We start from the raw sequence: 18,820 nt of genomic DNA, 5'->3' as shown, positions 1-18,820 counted from the left end.
TATTGTATATATTGGTCTAAGAGACGTCACCCTCCTGGGCATTTTATTTTAAAGAACTGTGATATCCGGTATCTTTCCATGAGGGACATTGATCAGTGTGGTATTCAGAAGGTCATGGGACAGACCATCCATCTGCTGTTTGTCCAAAGACAAAGTCCAGGCCATCTGAGTTTTGGTGTTGATCCATTTGACCCTGCCCTGGCTCCAGCCACAGGAGACCCTGTTGTAGGGAGCTGACCTGTGGAGAAGGCATGTATGTTTCTGAAGAAACACGCTGCAGTGCTGTCAGCCCTGGGTCTTGCTGAAGTCAATCTTCACTTGGCCACTTCAGAGAAGGGCCACAGGCCACAGCTGGCTGGGCAGTGGATGTGACTGGGCCAGATAAAAGAAGGAGAGCATATTGTCCAGGACCCACTTCTACCCCCAGTTCATCAGATAAATCGGAAAGCAAAGAACCCATGAGAATTTCTGAATTACTGTGCGCTGAGAGGTGTTTCACGATGGGCATTCCAGAGATTCAGAGCACTTGGAGGAGGCAGGTACTAAATGGTTGGCTAGGGTCAGTATCGCCTTGATGAAAACATTTGTGAATTCCCGTCATTGATTTCCCCTCTCCATTTTAGTGACCAGTAATACTACTGTAAATGTATTTTTGTTTTGTTTGAAATTCATACGATGTTAGTATGTTGGAGGACCATGTAAATTTAAAGAAGTTATAAACAGTATTTATTATCTTGGTTAAAAAAAAAAGAAATGAACTACACTGTCCCAGTGGGGTAGCTACTAGTCAGACTTGGCTAGTAAAATTTAAAGTTAAGTTAAATAAAATCCTTAGTTGCACTGGGCACATATCAAGTGCTTGGTAGCCACACATGGCCAATGTTTGGAGCAGCGGACAGCACAGATACAGAGCATCTCCACCATCACAGAAAACTCTTTTGACAACACTCATGGAGACGATGGCAGCTTTAACTCTGAGACTTTACTCCTCTGTGTCTCTCAGACAGCAAGGTGCCGGGTACCAGGGAGAGGCTATTACTGCCACTTTGAATCTGGACTAATAATTCCCCTTCAGGGACAGATACCCAGTCTTTGGCCCATGTGCTGGGTGTGGAGCTCCCACATCGTTGTTTTTCTTCCTTCCGGGAGACTCTGTTCTAACAGCTAGTGCGTCTTCATTCACGCTTCTTCATGTTTCTAGTGTCTAGATTTGGGCCTCAAGACCCCTTTACTTCTTTAGCAGATGCTCTTTTTGCTCAGAAGTGTTTGCTTACAAGGTAAGCTAGCAACCCTCTTGGGATTTTGGTGCTGATTCCAAGCTTACTTTTTCCACCACTGCCCCACCCGAGGTAACTGGGTACCCATGGGTTAGAGGTAGGGCCTCCCCATGCCTCCCTCCCCTACTTCGTTTCTGTCCGTCAAATGAGCAGAGAGGAGCTTTTCGTCTTCCTTTGGGGGCAGTTCAAGTTACGTGTGGTTGATTTGGTCATGTTTAATATATAGTCCTGTATTTTGCATTTACTGAAACCAAAAACTCACTGCTGTCTTGTCTATTCCGTGGTAGTTTTGTTCCAGTGTCTTCAAGGTACTCTCAAAAACTATGGGGAGACTTTTCTAAGCCCTCCCCACCCCCAAAACACACACACTCCAGTGTTGTTATTGCCCCTTGCTAAATGCGTAAGTCGGTACAAACAGCTTGGCTTACCACGTCTGTAAGGGAGCCATCATGGTCACCTCAGGGTGGGGTGGGGTGGGGAGCGGGGCAGCAATGGGAAGGACAAAGAGAGGCAGGAAGCCCTCCCAGAGCACAGATAGCAGTGTATAGTGTCTGCCTTTGGCCAGCCTGGTCTGAGATTTGTCCATTCCCTTGGGTCTCTCTCCCCACCATCTTGAAAAATACTCAGATAGGTTTTACTTAGAATTTCACTTTTTTGTGAATGATAATTCCACAGGGTTATTTTTTTAAGGGGGGGTGGTTTAATTAATGCTGACTCTCTGGTAGCCTTACTTCCCTTTGTTCTAACTTAGACTTTAAAGTGGTACAAGTGGGAAGCAGCACCCTTAACATCTTCTGGGTAACTTCGACTAGGGAATAAATTATCTTGGTTTACACTTGTCACAGGAGTCCCTGGGTGGTGCAGGTAATTAATGCACTCGGCTGCTACCAAAAGGTTAAAGGTTTCAGTCCACCCAGAGGCACCTCAGAAGAAAGGCCTGGCAGTCTCTACTTCTGAAAAAATCAGCCATTGAAAACCCTATGGAGCACCGTTCTACTCTGACACACATGAGATTTCTGTGAGTCGGAATTGACGAGACAGCAGCTGATATGGTAGACTTTTCTCACCCACCTCCATGGCTGTAGGTCAGGGAAGTTGGGAACCTCCTAACTTTGCATCATACATTGCTGCTTCCAGAGGTTCTCCCTAGAGACCCTGGACTGGACTGTGTCTTCTGTTACTGAAGACCCTAAGGAGGATGGGAGCCAGAACCAACAAGGACACTGATGAGCAGAAGATAACTCTGAGCTCTCTCTTGATAAAACAAAAAAAAACCCCAAAAACCCATTGCTGTTCAGTCAGTTTCGACTTATAGTGACCCTATAGGACAGAGTAGAACTGCCTCATAGGGTCTCCAGGGAATGGCTGGTGGATTCTAACTTCCAACCTTTTGGTTGGCAGCAGAGCTCTTAACCACTGTGTCACCCTATAGAAGACCAGAAACATACATGGTCTTTTTCTCATTGATGGGAAATACTTATTTGATGATAGGGAGACCATATTAATAAGAAATACTGTTTTTCCCTATCCGAACTTCTTTCCTAGATACGCATACCTTTTATCAGCTTTTCGGGCAAATAGAGGAAAACCAAGTCCCCAGCCTAGGTCAGCAGAACTCATCAGCGTCCTCTGGGTGAGGCTGAGAACCTTGAGCCTGTAAGAGTGTAGGGACTGCTGATAGCCGGCTCTGCTGCAGGGAGCTTAGTGCCTTTTCAGGGAGATAATCTTCCCCCAGCCCCAAGTCTGTTTGTGTCGGAACCTTCACCTCCAGGTCACTGATAAACTTCTTTTGTCCAGTCTGACAGCAAATTGTGTTTCTGGGTTTGGCTCTGTATCAAAAGTTCTTGTTCTAGTTCCCATTCAAAGAAAATGTGGCTGAAACCATTGTGAAGTTTGGTCATCACCAAAATCATAGTAGAGTCGATAACGTTCTGTAGTCTGCCCCTGGGCCTGTAGGTCATCCTAGAGGACTCATTTAAAGATACTAGTCTCCTACTTAATCAGGAGTTTCTAGGTAGTGCAGATGGTTAAGTGCGTGACTACTAGCTCAAAGATTGGTGGTTCAAACCCATCCAGAGGGGCCTTGGGAGACAGGTCTGGTGACCTGCTTGTGAAAGGTCACAGCCTTGAAAACCCCATGGAACAGGTCTACTTTGCCCACTTGGGGTCGCCATGAGTCAGTCACCCTGCCCACTCGGGGTCGCCATGAGTCAGTCACCCTGCCCACTCGGGGTCGCCATGAGTCAGTCACCCTGCCCACTCGGGGTCGCCATGAGTCAGTCACCCTGCCCACTCGGGGTCGCCATGAGTCAGTCACCCTGCCCACTCGGGGTCGCCATGAGTCAATCACCCTGCCCACTCGGGGTCGCCATGAGTCAGTCACCCTGCCCACTCGGGGTCATGAGTCAAAATCGACTCCACAGCAACTAACGGACATCACTTAATTAGTTGATTTTGGAAAATAGAAATCTTGATACTGAGAAATTAAGGTCACATTCTTTTGATAACTTATTTTAGACGTATTTGAGGTGTTTCTGCTTTACTGTATGTGAATCCAAATTAAGAACTAGATTCTAGAAATAACACAATTAGCATGATTTTGCACTAAAAAAATCTTTAAAATGTTTCAGTTACATCATTTAACAACACTTTTAAGGGAGTTAGGTTTTTGCGTTAATGATAGTTACTGCGTATTGCTAACATTGTTTTTATTCGTTTACCTGCAAAACTAAACCACCGTGAATACCCTCCTTTCCTAGGAGTTGGACGTTCCATGGAATCCAAGTTAACATCTTTGGGAATTGAAACCTGTGGAGACTTGCAACATGTGACCATGGCAAAACTCCAAAAGGAATTCGGTCCCAAAACAGGTCAAATGCTTTATAGGTTCTGCCGTGGTTTGGATGACCGACCAGTTCGAACTGAAAAGGAAAGAAAGTCTATCTCAGCTGAGATCAACTATGGAATAAGGTTTACCCAGGTGCTGATCTCTTGCAGGATTTTACCTCATGTTGTCTAGGCTTTTCCGTAATCCTGTCTTCCCAACTACACTTGAGGCTTGAGGTTAAGTGTCAAAATTCTCCATGTTTTCAAAGCCTGAAGAAGGCCTTTTCAGGCAGTGTGTGGTAAGGTGTAGCCCTAGGGTAAGACTGAAGGAACCCAGATCTGGGGGTAAGGCATGAAATAGTCATGCTTTTGGGGTCAGGTCTTACAGAATTTTAGATTATAATTATTCTAATTTCTAGTGAAGGGGAAAAAAAAGACCAGGAAATGTATTTTGTGTTGAAATACTTTTTAAGCTGTGGTTGAAAGTAAGTTTCAGCTAACTTCTAGTTGTCCTTGCTTATGGAAAAGGGGTAGTGGCACAGATGATTGAATAGTTTTCATTGTCCTTTGGAATATGTATTTGGGTTTGGCTGTGTCTCTAGGAATTTATATCACACAAAAAAAGTGATTTTGTGTGTCTTTTTGTGCTGCATAGTACATTGTTTTTCTTTATATCCAGTGAGGATTTGAAACCTGGGAAGTCTGTTCATTTCCCCGTCATGCGTAGTCCTTGTAACTCAGCAGTTCCCGTTTCCTTAAGGATGGAGACAGAGCTTGCATTGTGCATAGGAATAAAAACCAAACCCACTGCCATCAAGTCGATTCTGATTCATAATTGGACCTATAGAACAGAGTAGAACTGCCCCATAGGGTTCCCAAGGAGCGGCTGGTGAATTCAAACCGCCAGCCTTTTGGTTAGCAGCCAAGCCCTTAACCACTGAGCCACCAGAGCTCCATACGTAGGAATAGAGTACGATATTGAAGAAAGCACATTGTATTAACGCTTTACTGTAATGACGTAAGTACAGCAGAATTTGTAACAGGTAAGCGATGGCATAAAAAAGCAAGAAATGAAAAACTCCTTTTAAAGGTACTCATCACTTCTGCTTGGCTGGGAAGATGGGTATACAGAATATTTATTTATTTATTGTATTTTAGATGATGGTTTACAGAGCAAATTAGTTGCTCATTAAACAGTTGATACACATATTGTTTTGTGACATTGGTTGCCCAGAATTTTTTTTTTTAATTTTTATTGTGCTTTAAGTGAAAGTTGACAAATCAAGTCAGTCTCTCACGTAAAAACTTACATACACCTTGCTACATACTCCCAATTACTCTCCCCCAATGAGACAGCCCACTCCCTCCCGCCCCCTCCCTCCGCTTTCTCTTTTCGTGTCCATTTCGCTAGCTTCTAGCCCCCTCTACCCTCTCATCTCCCCTCCAGGCAGGAGATGCCAACATAGTCTGAAGTGTCCACCTGATCAAGAAGCTCATTTCTCACCAGCATCCCTCTCCAACCCATTGTTCAGTCCAATCCATGTCTAAAGAGTTGGCTTTGGGAATGGTTCCTGTCCTGGGCCAACAGAAGGTCTGGGGGCCATGACCACCTGGGTCCTTCCAGTCTCAGACCATTAAGTCTGGTCTTTTTATGAGAATTTGGGGTCTGCATCCCACTGCTCTCCTCCTCCCTCAGGGGTTCTCTGTTGTGTTCTCTGTCAGTGCACTCATTGGTTGTAGCCGGGCACCATCTAGTTCTTCTGGTCTCAGGATGATGTAGTCTCTGGTTCATGTGGCCCTTTCTGTCTCTTGGGGTCATAATTACCTTGTGTCCTTGGTGTTCTCCATTCTCCTTTGATCCAGGTGGGCTGAGACCAATTGATGTATCTTAGATGACTGCTTGCTAGTGTTTAAGACCCTAGATGCCACTCTTCAAAGTGGGATGCAGAATGTTTTCTTAATAGATTTTATTATGCCAGTTGACTTAGATGTCCCCTGAAACCATGGTCCCCAAACCCCTGCCGCTGCTACACTGGCCTTCGAAGCATTCAGTTTATTCAGGAAAGAATGTTTATTTTTTAATAGAAGTTTACCAAGATGGTAAATAATAGACATGCTTAGTATTAAAAGTTAGGTATTTAGGAAATTAACATGGAAGTTATTCCATGTTTCTCTTTTCATAGCCAAAAGAAGCAGAAGCTTTTCTTTTAAGTCTTTCAGAAGAAATTCAAAGGCGGCTTGAAGCTGCCAGCGTGAAGGGTAAACGTCTGACTCTGAAGATCATGGTGCGAAAGCCGGGGGCCCCGGTGGAACCTGCGAAATTTGGAGGCCATGGAATTTGTGATAACATCACCAGGTAAGCTCGTTTTACAAAGAGGGTCAGATTGCAGGGCAGGTTGTTACAGCTAATACGCAGCAAAGACAACTAAGGAAAAGTTTGCATAAAGGCCTTTGAGCTCTGGTGTCGCTGATACTGTAGAGCCAGACCTTGTCCCAGGCTGCTTTCGGCAATGTCTTCTTGTTCAGCTGGTCACGAGCTCAGCAGAACACTAGGCCAGCCTCCAGTGCGTTCCACCCGCATGGCCTTTCCTTGGGGTCCCAAGCTTTGACTTTAGTGCGTGGGCCGGAGGAAGGGGGTAGGCCGCACCTGCAGACGGAGAGAGCGTTGTAGTTTATGGCCTTGGTAAAGCTGCCCCTGAGGGAAGCACCAGTATAGTACTGCAAACAGTGATTTGAATGAGACATCTAATTCATTCGGGCAGGTAGTTTCTGTTTATGAATCACTTAGTCATTGTGGTCCCTGAAAACTGCTAGACATCATTGAAAGCCCTGTTATGATGTGATGACCACTGATAAAAAAAACTTTACATAAGATTTGTGACCAATATGAAAAGGCTTGATTTGTGTGTCATTTTATGCTACATAGTACACTGTGTTTTACTTCATCTGCCCATCATAACAAAGATTTGAGTCTTTTGACATTGAAAGCCACATATAAGGAAATTAGAATGGTTTAAGGGTTAGCTCATGCCAGCTGTATACATTATATCTGTGTATATGGTGATATTGCTAAGAGCAATGTGATGACTACTGTCAAACATGGCAGGTGTCCAGCTTAATCATGAATGCGTTTGTTCGCCATAAAAGCAGGGATCATAAATTAAAAAAAAACTTATAAAGTATAAATTTATGGTTATCTGAACTGTTACATTTTCCTGTTTTAATAGGCAATATGATGTACGCGTATCTCAAATGATAGTTACATACAGTCTTAGTGGTCCTTGCTGTAGTAGGTAGATTACATACAGTCTTAGTGGTCCTTGCTGTAGTAGGTAGATTACATACAGTCTTAGTGGTCCTTGCTGTAGTAAGTTGATTACATACAGTCTTAGTGGTCCTCGCTGTAGTAAGTTGATTACATACAGTCTTAGTGGTCCTCGCTGCAGTAAGTTGATTACATAGTCTTAGTGGTCCTCGCTGTAGTAAGTTCATTACATACAGCCTTAGTGGTCCTTGCTGTAGTTAAGTTGATTACATACAGTCGTAGTGGTCCTTGCTGTAGTAAGTAGATTACATACAGTCTTAGTGGTCCTTGCTGTAGTAAGTTAGTTAAATACAGTATTAGTGTAGTAATTGCTGTAGTAAGTTGGTTATTAGGCCCTTACGAATATAATTATCTTTTTAAACATAGTTTCTATGGGAAAAATTAGGTCCAGTTTATAGCATCTTTTCTGGGAATATAATCTGTTGTTTTAAGGCCTGGAGCTAATAAATTGTTCTTTTGTCCCAAGTTAGTTTGTCAACAATTCTAACCTTCATTGACTTTTTAAATAACCCTTCATGTATTCCTGTAGTCTTAAATCATACTGTTTATATAAAGCTCACCACCCCCCCACTAAAAAAGGTCTTTTTCATCTAGCCCAGTAACTGAAACTGCTGTCGTCCATTGACCCTGAATCTCACCATTTTTTTTCTTTGCCTGCGCATATGTGGAAAGAGGAACTGCGAAATTTCAAACAGATACATGGAAGGGGTCATCTAAAAAATTAAATCATTTCCCTTTGAGAACTGGAGTAATCCAGGTCCCTCCCCACCCCACCTTGCCCCCATGTATGTGTTTTTCAATATCTGGTAGTTACTTAGTAGGGTATGTTTGGTGCACTCAACAGTACCCAAGGGTTTACTCGGTCTAATCTTAGTAAGATAATCAGCCTTTGTTTAATCCTTTCTTAGAGAATCTAAGTACTCCCGAAACCCAATTATAGCGTTAATAAAATTAGTATAAATTATACTTTATCATCTCCTCCCATTTCAAGGATAATATTCATTCAGCTTTTTCTTACACATCCTGCTTGCTGTAATAGTTGGAAATAGCTCAGTTTTTATCCTAAACTTAAATATTTCGTTGAACTTTCTAAATATGTGCAAAATAAGGAGGACTAGTATAAAGAACGCCTGTCCCCTTGTTTCAGCAGTGATCACTCTTATTTCACAGCTGCCCCGTGCTGTCCTTCCCCCACCTTCCCAGTTATTTTGAAGCAAACTTCAGGTGCCGTATCATTTCTTACATAAGTATGTCAGTGTCTGTCTCTAACACAGTAAGGACTCCTGTTTAATAAATAAAGGACAGTTCAAAATTACTGAACGTTGCGGGAAAGGAAGTGTACGTTTTGTTGTTCCTTTAAATCCTAACTGAGCGAGACATGATGGATGCAAAAAGAACACATGATTAATAGAAACAAGTATGATTTCATATGTGCTACTAAGATGGGGGCCAACTTGTAAGCCTTTTACTTACACCTAACATTTTGTTGATATTATAACTTGGTAGCAAATGCTCTAGCTTGGTGATTATAATAACCAAAATCAAACTCACTGCATCCGAGTCAGTTGTGACTCATGGCGACCTTATAGGAGAGAATAGAGTTGCCCCATAGGTTTTCCAAGGTTGTAATCTTTACGGGAGCAGACTGCCACATCTTTCTCCCTCGGAATGGCTGGTGGGTTCAAATCGCTGAGCTTTCAGTTAGCAGCCAAGCACTTAACCACTGCGTCACCAGGGTTCCTTCATACTGACCTTGTATTTCCAGTACTGATGGGGCTGGCAAACTACTTTCCATGGCCAGATCCAGCCTGTGGCCTGTTTTTATATGACCTGTGAGCTACGAATAGATTTTACATAAAGGATTATAAACGAAGAATATGCAAAAGAGACTGCAAAGCCCAAAATGTTTACTTTTAGGCCCTTTCCAGAAAGAAATGTTTGGTTGACTTAGTGATACTCCATATTCCATAATTTCATAATCTCTTGTAGTCGGCATTAATCAAAAACTGCATGGTATTCACGTCGTTCACAGACTCCAGTGCATAATAACTTTCGTAGAAATGACAGGTTTTAAATGGTATGTTGAAGAGCCACAAGTAGATTGAGAGTTGTGGCTTGATTATCACTTGGGAAAATTTTTCTTCTAGCAGTTTTTTTTCCCACATTGGAAAAACATTTTCACCATGGGGTTCCTTTATGTTTTGTTTTGTTTTTTTTTTTAATTGTATTTAATATGAAAGTAACTCAGTTGCATAGTTGAGGTCAAATATGATGCTTTCGGTCCCCTCCACCCCTCCTCCTGGGCTCCAAGTTCCATTCTTCCCCACTTTGTAGTGGTTTCTTCTAGTGTTTACACTCATCTTTCTAGAGGTATGTGAGCCACTGCTTCTAGCTTATTTCCATTTTGCACGTTATTACTGCCTTTCTGCTGCTGACGAGGTGTATTCTCTTCCTTCCATTGTCCGGTGCCGCTCCCCGTGTGCACACCTGCCTTGCCTCTGTGAAGGCCATCAGCTTTTGTTCGCATCACCGCCTGGTACTCCGTTATCCTGACCTCATCTGTGCTGCCCATGGCTGCTCCACGTAGTACGTACTGTGATCTGTTCACTTGCCTTTCCTTTTGAACTTCCTATTCCTGAGTAAGCAAGCGCCTTGTTTGGTTTGTTTGCTTTTTGGTGAGCCTGTCACTGAGTCGATTCCTAGAATCCCTTCCAATATATTTGAATACATCAGATAATCTGTCAGTTTAATATTTTTTCTTGGGGCCTACTGTAATCCGGAATGGTTTTAAGACCTACTACAAAGTTGGGGTCCTGGGATGTCCCTTCTCTGTGATCTGTATTAGATCCCTGGTCTCCCTCTTTCATTTACTGCCTTAATTATTGAAGCATATCTTCTAATGTCTTTTTGAGAAAAAATGTGTGGAGGTAAATTTTCTTAGCCTATGTCTGCTGGTGGCATAGTGGTTAAGTGCTAAAGCTGCTAACCCAAGGGCCGGCAGTTCAAATCTACCAGGCGCTCCTTGGAAACTCTATGGGGCAGTTCTACTCTGTCCTAGAGTGTTGCTATGAGTCGGAATCGACTCGACGGTAACGGGTTTGGTTTTTTGGTTTGGTACGTCTGGTGTCATGCGAAATAGTCAACTGATATAAGGTTTTAAATGCAGAGGCTCTTAGGATCACCTCTTTGTTGGAGACCTGTGTTCTTTCTCTCTGGGACCTTCTGGATCTTCTCTCTTGGGTGTTTTGAATTTTACGTTTTGGTCTTTGCCATTAGGCCAGGCACTTGGTCAGTATTAAATACTTTATTTGTACTAAATTCCTAATTTGAGAGCCTTTGTTTTGGGTGGGGCGAGGATCTTTTGTCTTACATCACAGATGCAATATTATCTAGTCTCCTGAATCATCTTCTAGTTCTGGTGTCATCTCTACTTCTCTGAGCTCTTTTCCCCTGTTTGTTTTGGCTGCTGTCTTTTGTGTGCAGGCTGTTGGCTGGCTGTTCCTGTGTGACCTGCTCAGAAGTTGTTTGGAGCCTCTGTGTTCTTAGGGACGTGTAGGCCAGGGGGCTTCGCTGTAAGCTGAGTGGCTGCAGGGCCCTGGTCTCTGTATACCACAAATAATTGTTGGCTCTGCTGTCTTTTTTATTAGGCTAGTCTGTTTTTCCCCAGAGTCGAATTGCCCCAGGGGTAGGTGGGAAGATACAAGGATGGCAGCGAGCATTCTGGTAACTGGGTGGGAAAAGGGTTACGGTCTTTCGAGTAAGGCCCCTCACTCCTTCCCTCTGCCAAGCCTGATAGCTGTAGCCCCTCTATGTCGACAGTGCAGCCTTCTGTAAGAGAGGGAGGGGATTTCTGGATCAGTTTTTCTTGTACATTTTCAACCCCCTCTGTGGCCCTCCCTTCAGATACCTGACACTGCTGACTCCTGAGCTTTTCTGAGGTTCTGTCGCATAAATTGGCTTGTCTCTAAAGATGAGTTCTTGCTTGAGGCATTTAGAAGGCAGCTTGGTAACTTAGCATCACTGGCTTGCCTGCAGTGTTCCCAAATCATGGTTCACATTTCTCCTCTACCTGTGTTCCTCCCCCACTTCTCTCTTAAGAGTTTATACCTTTTAGAATTATTTCCAGTCAGTTTAGTGGAGTTTTGGAAAGAAACGAAGATAAAAACGTGTTCAAGTCACCATGTTGAGCTAAAAATCTTGCTTTAAGGTAATTACTGGGTGACAAACCAGTGAAATATTTTGCAAATGGTTCCCTTAGAGAAGTGGAACTGGGTACGTTTCATAGATGAATGCCTGATGCCCTCCAGTAACTGAAGAAGGTAAATACGGTAAGTGTAATATTTAAAACCCAGCCGGAATTCCTCTATCTGAGGTGACAGTGAGTGTGGTAATGTCTCCGACTAGGTGTCTGCTTCTTTGTTGGCTCCTTGGTCGGGAGGGCAGGTACTCGGTGTTGTCAGTCTGCCCGCCCACCACGAGGGGACTCTGGGCTCCGGGTGGACCAGAGGCTGCGGAAACCTCTGGGGTGGAAGCTGCTGTTCCTACCACAGGAGCCCAGAAGGCTCTGAAGGAGCGCTGGGCAGGCGCTTGCCCTCCTGACACCGAGTAGCCTCCTCCAGGCCTCCGAATCACGTGTTCTGCTTTCTCCGGGCTTTAGAGTCCTTGCTGTCCACGTATTTCTTTTTCCATCTATGACGCCTTTGAGACAGATGTACAGCTGTAATGAGCACATTGACTTGTTGAAATTAAACATTGGCTTTGCTGTAAACATAACGTAAAAAGATCAAGCAAAACCCAAGTACAGGGACTTCATCGCTCTCTTCTGAACGTTAAGTGGACCACCACATAGCTAATCCAGCAGAGCGGACCATTTCTGTGTAGTTACGCGTGATACGCGTATAGCTGCATATGTGGTAACTGAAATTCGTCTTTTTTTTTTAATTTCTCAGCTTATTTTTACTTTTTTCCCCTGAAAGTCCCAACGTTCTGTGTAGTTTTTCTATTTTTTGTTGTGCCAGTGGCATTAATTCCGTGTTACTGGCTTCCTTGAAGGATTATATATAGTACATAATCATTTAAACTATTTTGTAACTTTCTCCATAAGCTTTCTATAACTCTTTAAACACTTCTGTACTGCTAATGAGGTCCTGGTGAGTACATGTGGAGTGTAGGTTTTGTTCCTTTAAAAAAATAATTCTCTCATTTACAGGACTGTCACTCTTGACCAGGCAACAGACAGTGCAAAGATCATCGGGAAGGCTACACTAAACATGTTTCATGCAATGAAACTAAATATATCGGATATGAGAGGGGTGAGTATATGAAATTTTAAAATGCTGACTTTCTGTAATGTTTTCCTCATTTGAGGGTAGATCTGAGAATGGTCACAGTGCGGCAGGGGTTTACGTGAAGGTCTTCAGCGCCTGTGATACCGCCCGGGGAGTATGGAAGGAGAAAAACTTTTGCCTTTCTCATTTGACCTGATCTTTTTACTTTAGATAAGAATCTCCCTTGTTTTCTGCCTAGGGTAATAATTACGTCTGGGATCTTTATTGTACCCTTCTTTTTTTAAACTAACTGAGAATTTATTTATACACACTATTTTATTCCTCCTGTTCGCCCTCCCCTGTGCGTACAGACAGGACTCTCAGGAGTGTGAATCTGTAAATAATCTGTACGCCCATGAGGTCCTTTTTCATCAGACATTCTTCCATGTCTGCAGAGTGATACTCCGGAGGGGGTGGTGTACCGAGGCACACGAAGGTGCCTCTGCACAGACAGGGAAGAGGGCAGGAAGAACGCAGCACCTCAAACTTCCTTTCGTAGTGAACGATTAACCTTTGCAGGCTAGGCTCGGTGTGGGTTTTGTAGAAGAATTAAAAAGCCAGTAAGCCATCTGCGATGCAGACTTCTCCCTGAAATACTGTTGTGATAGGGTTTTGTGGGGGGAGGAAGTTATCTGTAGACACCTCCAGTGTACCCACACTTTCCCTACACCCCACCTATTTTTTTTGTAGAGTACGTTGTAAACAGAAGAATGGTAGTAGGATTGTCAAGTACACTGTCCCCAGTTTAAACTAAAAAAATCCTACTTTAAAACCTTGGTTGACTGGAGTGCCAGTGGATCCAGTATTCCACTTGTTAGGATTTTCTGGTTGTAAAGAGATTGCAGGACGTTTGGGTGGAGTTGTCTTATGGAACAGTGAGATGAATAATTGCTCACGGACTCTCTTGAGACCATACAAACTAAATATAAAAGCTGCTATCTCTATGTACATGCTTTATCCCATTATTCTAGAAACGGGATCTACAGTGTGGTGTAACAGATAAGCTAAGAATCTTGCTTAGGTGAATTTGTTTTCGTTTTAGTTTTCCTAGAAACGTGCGTTCTTTCTTCTGGTTCAGGTGGGGATTCTTGTGAATCAGTTGGTTCCAACTCATCAGACCCCTCCCACGTGTGCCGGTCGCCCATCGGTACAGCCAGGCCACTTTTCTGGTGGGTCACGCTCTGTTGTCGACCTCCTCCAAGTTCAGAAAACTAAGATGTCCACAGAGGAGGAGCATAAGGAAGGTGGGTTAGTCTGCACGGTGCCCCTTTTGACCGAAGATGTCTGGCATGGTGGTTTATGATTTTTAAGAAACAAGTTTACTTTCTTAATTATGACGAGTCAGTAATGAAGTTTGGTTCTTTCCACTGTGTGTACTAAAAAGTACTTGGAAAACCTTTTCCCCAGATGATCTGAAGAGGCTATTTTATGTGTTTCCTTTGTTTTGATTGTAGTATTTCTGGCCACTGTGGATCTAGAAATAGCATCTTCCTCTAGGACAGGCACTTCGGTGCCATCTCTTTCTGCCCATCTGACATCGGCCATCAGTCCTGTTCCCAGGAAAGCCGAGTCTCCAGTGAAATGGAATGGTCTGCATTCTCCTGTCAGCTTGAAATCAAGACTTAACCTAAGTATAGAGGTTCCATCACCTTCCCAGGTATGTTTTCATAGTTCTAAATACAAATGGTTTTATAGTAGGAATGATATTTTAGATTTCTTAATCAGTATAACCAAGAAAGGGGAAAAGGGCTAACTGTAAGGGTGGATATGAAGATTTGCAACGCTTTTAAGTTGTAAAACGCGAATAAAAGGCAGTTCTCGCAGCTGCTTTTCCTTTCTGTAACAGTGGCGATCGTGTGCATGCTCTGTGCAACAGACATGTGGGGGCGATCGTGTGCATGCTCTGTGCAACAGACACGTGGGGGCGATCGTGTGCATGCTCTGTGCAACAGACATGTGGGGGCGATCGTGTGCGTGCTCTGTGCAACAGACATGTGGGGGCGATCGTGTGCATGCTCTGTGCAACAGACACGTGGGGGCGATCGTGTGCATGCTCTGTGCAACAGACATGTGGGGGCGATCGTGTGCGTGCTCTGTGCAACAGACATGTGGGGGCGATCGTGTGCATGCTCTGTGCAACAGACATGTGGGGGCGATCGTGTGCATGCTCTGTGCAACAGACATGTGGGGGCGATCGTGTGCGTGCTCTGTGCAACAGACATGTGGGGGCGATCGTGTGCGTGCTCTGTGCGACAGACATGTGGGGGCGATCGTGTGCGTGCTCTGTGCGACAGACACTTGGGTGAGCAGTAGTAAAGCTGAAGACTGTGGCAGAGCTGCTTTTTCCTACATTTGCCAGCAGTTCTCTGTGTCCCTGGAAATAGGTACAGTGAATGACTGTGTGGGCTATACATGTGGTAGACTGTTACCGGTGTTGTGTGCTCCTTGAAAGCTTGATGATCACACCTGAAGCTATACCGTGGATGTCCTTATGGCCACCTCCACTCCCCCAAGTAGAAGGAGATTGAGGAGATGTAAATGCTGGCTTGAGGACCAGGGAACAGGCGATCCAGATGTGCTCACACTGGGCCCCAGATGTGGTAAGGACCAGGGAACAGGCAATCCAGACGTGCTCACACTAGGCCCCAGATGTGAGGACCAGGGAACAGGTGATCCTGACGTGTTCACACTAGGCCCCAGATGTGGTCAGGACCGGGGAACAGGTGATCCTGGTGGGTACACATTGGGCCCCAGATGTCATTGAGGACCAAGGAACAGGAGATCCAGATGTGCTCACACTAGGCCCCAGATGTGAGGACCAGGGAACAGGTGATCCTGATATGTTCACACTAAGGCCCCAGATGTGGCCGAGGACCAGGGAACAGGTGATCCTGATGTGTTCACATTGGACCCCAGATGTGGTGACCAGGGAACAGGTGATCCTGATGGGTACACAATGGGCCCCAGATGTCAATGAGGACCAGGGAACAGGTGATCCTGATGGGTACACAATGGGCCCCAGATGTCAATGAGGACCAGGGAACAGGTGATCCTGATGTGCTCACACTAAGGCTCCACATGTGAGGACCAGGAAACAGGTGATCCTGATGTGTTCACATTGGGCCCCAGATGTGGTAAGGACCAGGGAGTAGGTGATCCTGATGGGTACACACTGGGCCCCAGATGTCAATGAGGACCAGGGAACAGGTGATCCTGATGTGCTCACACTAAGGCTCCACATGTGGTGAGGACCAGGGAACAGGTGATCCTGATGTGTTCACACTAGGCCCCAGGTGTGGCCGAGGACCAGGGAACAGGTGATCCTGATGTGTTCACACTAGGCCCCAGGTGTGGCCGAGGACCAGGGAACAGGTGATCCTGATGTGTTCACACTAGGCCCCAGATATGGTGAGGACCAGGGAACAGGTGATCCTGATGTGTTCATACTAGGCCCCAGATGTGGTGAGACATCCAGAGATTGTGCTTCCTGGCAAGGTAAGATGGGCCTGCCCGGTTCACGGTGCTGCAGGTTTCCAAAGGGCAGGATGTACGGCGGTGGATGGGAGTAGAGGATTCTGTTTTGCAGGCCAAAGAAAAGTGAACTTCTAAGAAATTTTTTTCTAGCTTGCTGCTCTAAGACTCAGAGATTTATTTGTATTTCTGGGCAGACAGGCTTCCATCTGAAAAGTAACCTTCTGATCCAGGAAGCCGTCACCCTGTCTGTGCCCAGCGGCAGGGGCAAGGTCGATTTGAGCGTATCACACAGGCTCTGCCTGTCTATCTGCTCCTCTCCCAAGAGGCTAAGGAGTGTATCTGGACTTACTTGAGCACGTGGTACTGGCCAGTCGTGGAAACTGGGGATCTCTACACTCCCTGTTTGACCGCTTGTGCTTAAACGACCAAAGGCCAGAAATTTGCTGATCTGGACCTTATGTTGATTATCCAAGATGTTCAAAGTAAAATTAAAGTGCTGTTAACTCTCCGGACACTTGACCTCTGAGGTGCTGTATCTTCACCCTGTTTGGTATTTTATAGCTCGACCAGTCTGTCTTAGAAGCACTTCCACCTGATCTCCGGGAGCAAGTAGAGCAAGTGTGTGCTCTTCAGCAAGGAGAACTCCAGGGGGACAGAAAAAGAGAACCAGCAAATGGCTGTAATACGGGGATATTGCCACAACCAGTTGGGGCAGTTTTGTTACAAATTCCAGAAGCTCAAGAATCTAACAGTGACACGGGAATCAATGTCATAGCCCTTCCAGCACTTTCACAGGTGAGCTCAACTTAGGGATGTTGTGGCCAGAAGCTGGGAAGACACCCCCGACACCCCCGTGCCGTTCACCGGCAGACAGCACACACGAGCTGGGCAGTGGTATACCGTGCGTGGGCACACACAATCAGCCTGAGCTGGAAGTGTAAAAACGTTTCCTGTGAGCCTCAATTTTATTCCTTATACTCATCCTAAACATGAAGGATTTAATGAGCTTTGATACTGAAGACGTACTAAGAACTCATGCAGGCTAGAAAAATTAATTTGAAAACAATCTATCTTGTGAGAAATATAAAGTCGCCATAAAGAATAAACTCTGGTCTAACTTTAGACCATCTCTCTTCTGCTAGGTGGACCCCGAGGTGTTTGCTGCCCTTCCTGCTGAGCTTCAGAAGGAGCTGAGAGCAGCATATGATCAGAGACAAAGGCAGGGAGAGCACGCAGCTCCCCAGCAGCAGGCCGGGAGCACAGCAGGTAAGCCTTGGAAGTGACTGACAGAAAGGACAGGGAGGATTGAAAGCATTGCTGTGTGTCGTTACTATATGACAGCTGGAGTCTACGCTCTTAGTTCCGTTAGGGACAGAATATCTGAAGGGAATAACAACAGTGTGGTAAAATGTTGGGAAAGTCCAAGTTGGATTTGTCCCTGTACTTCCTTAAAAACACCATTCTTAGAGAACGCATGTATTCTCTGGAAACATTTGTTGACGGTCTTATGTCTGTCTGCTTTTAGTGCCGAAGAATCCTTTACTTCAGCTAAAACCAGCAGCAATAAAAGAAAAAAAAAGAAACAAGAAAAAAAACCCCATCAGCCCCAAGAAAAAGGTTCAGAGTCCTTTGAAAACCAAGCTAAGTAGTCCTGCAAAATCGCTGCCCGGGCCCTGCGGGAGTCCCCAGAAGTTTGATGACTTCCTGAAACAAGAAGGCCCTGCGTGTGAAAAACCCCTGGTACTGTTTTCTTCAAAACATTTTAAAACTTCTCCCTTTCCTGTTTTCAGCTTTTCAGGGATTTACTGCTGTGTAAATACAGCACCTTGTGTCACAGATATTTTTGTTCTTCGTAACAGGGAGAGCGCAGCGCTTCAGCTTCAGGCGTGCCCGGCTTTACCGACTTGCAGAGGGACCTGTCCGGCTGCGCTAGGCCACCAGCACCTAACCTGGCTGGAGCCGTGGAGTTTAACGACGTGAAGACCTTGCTCAGAGAGTGGATAACCACTATTTCAGGTTGGCCTGGCCTCGCCTCGGTGAGGTGGCGTTAGACTGATAATCTGTGATCCTGTTATTTCAGAAAATGAACAGATAACCTAGATTTTAACTCACTTTTCTGAATCTAATAAGCTTAAACCTGGCGACCCCAACCTTTTGAAATCTGGGCTTGCTTTGGAAAGTCCCTTACTGTATCCCATTCTTGGGAGAGCTTTAGGTCAGCGACCTGGTTGTGGAAATGCAGCTTTCCTTTGTCTCTGCTCACCTCTCCCTCTCTCTTCCAAAAAAGACACTGGTTCTCACTGGAGGTTTCTCCCTTCCCTAGACCCCATGGAAGAAGACATCCTGCAGGTCGTAAAATACTGCACTGATCTGATTGAGGAAAAAGATTTGGAAAAACTGGATCTAGTTATAAAATACATGAAAAGGTACTTCTTTGCAAAAAGGAAAAGGGGGCGTGTCCCAGTAGCTAACGGAAGCGGGTGTGAGCAAGTGTCGACTGCTGGCGGTGAATCAGTGGGTGACTGCCCCGTTAGGCTTAGAGAAAAAAGATGCCCTGTACTGTGAATCCCAGAGAAACCAATGGCCACAGC

General features: G+C 44.9%; 1 protein-coding gene across 9 annotated transcripts in view; it reads left to right on the top strand.

Moving 5' to 3' along the window:
- Window positions 1–18,820, top strand: part of REV1 (REV1 DNA directed polymerase) — a 114,907-nt gene that overhangs the window by 81,976 nt on the left and 14,111 nt on the right. For all 9 annotated transcript variants that reach the window (XM_064268463.1, XM_064268462.1, XM_064268460.1 and 6 more), the window contains 10 exons: window positions 4,037–4,257; window positions 6,287–6,459; window positions 12,638–12,740; window positions 13,834–13,999; window positions 14,210–14,412; window positions 16,791–17,024; window positions 17,372–17,495; window positions 17,755–17,969; window positions 18,089–18,245; window positions 18,553–18,655. In XM_064268463.1, the coding sequence (XP_064124533.1) occupies window positions 4,037–4,257; window positions 6,287–6,459; window positions 12,638–12,740; window positions 13,834–13,999; window positions 14,210–14,412; window positions 16,791–17,024; window positions 17,372–17,495; window positions 17,755–17,969; window positions 18,089–18,245; window positions 18,553–18,655 (1,699 nt within the window). The remainder of the gene's footprint in view (window positions 1–4,036; window positions 4,258–6,286; window positions 6,460–12,637; window positions 12,741–13,833; window positions 14,000–14,209; window positions 14,413–16,790; window positions 17,025–17,371; window positions 17,496–17,754; window positions 17,970–18,088; window positions 18,246–18,552; window positions 18,656–18,820) is intronic.

This window comes from Loxodonta africana, chromosome 15 (assembly GCF_030014295.1).
Source record: "Loxodonta africana isolate mLoxAfr1 chromosome 15, mLoxAfr1.hap2, whole genome shotgun sequence".
NCBI lineage: Eukaryota > Metazoa > Chordata > Mammalia > Proboscidea > Elephantidae > Loxodonta > Loxodonta africana.
The sequence above is the reverse complement of the archived record's forward strand: the minus strand, read 5'-3'. Positions and strand labels throughout refer to the sequence as shown.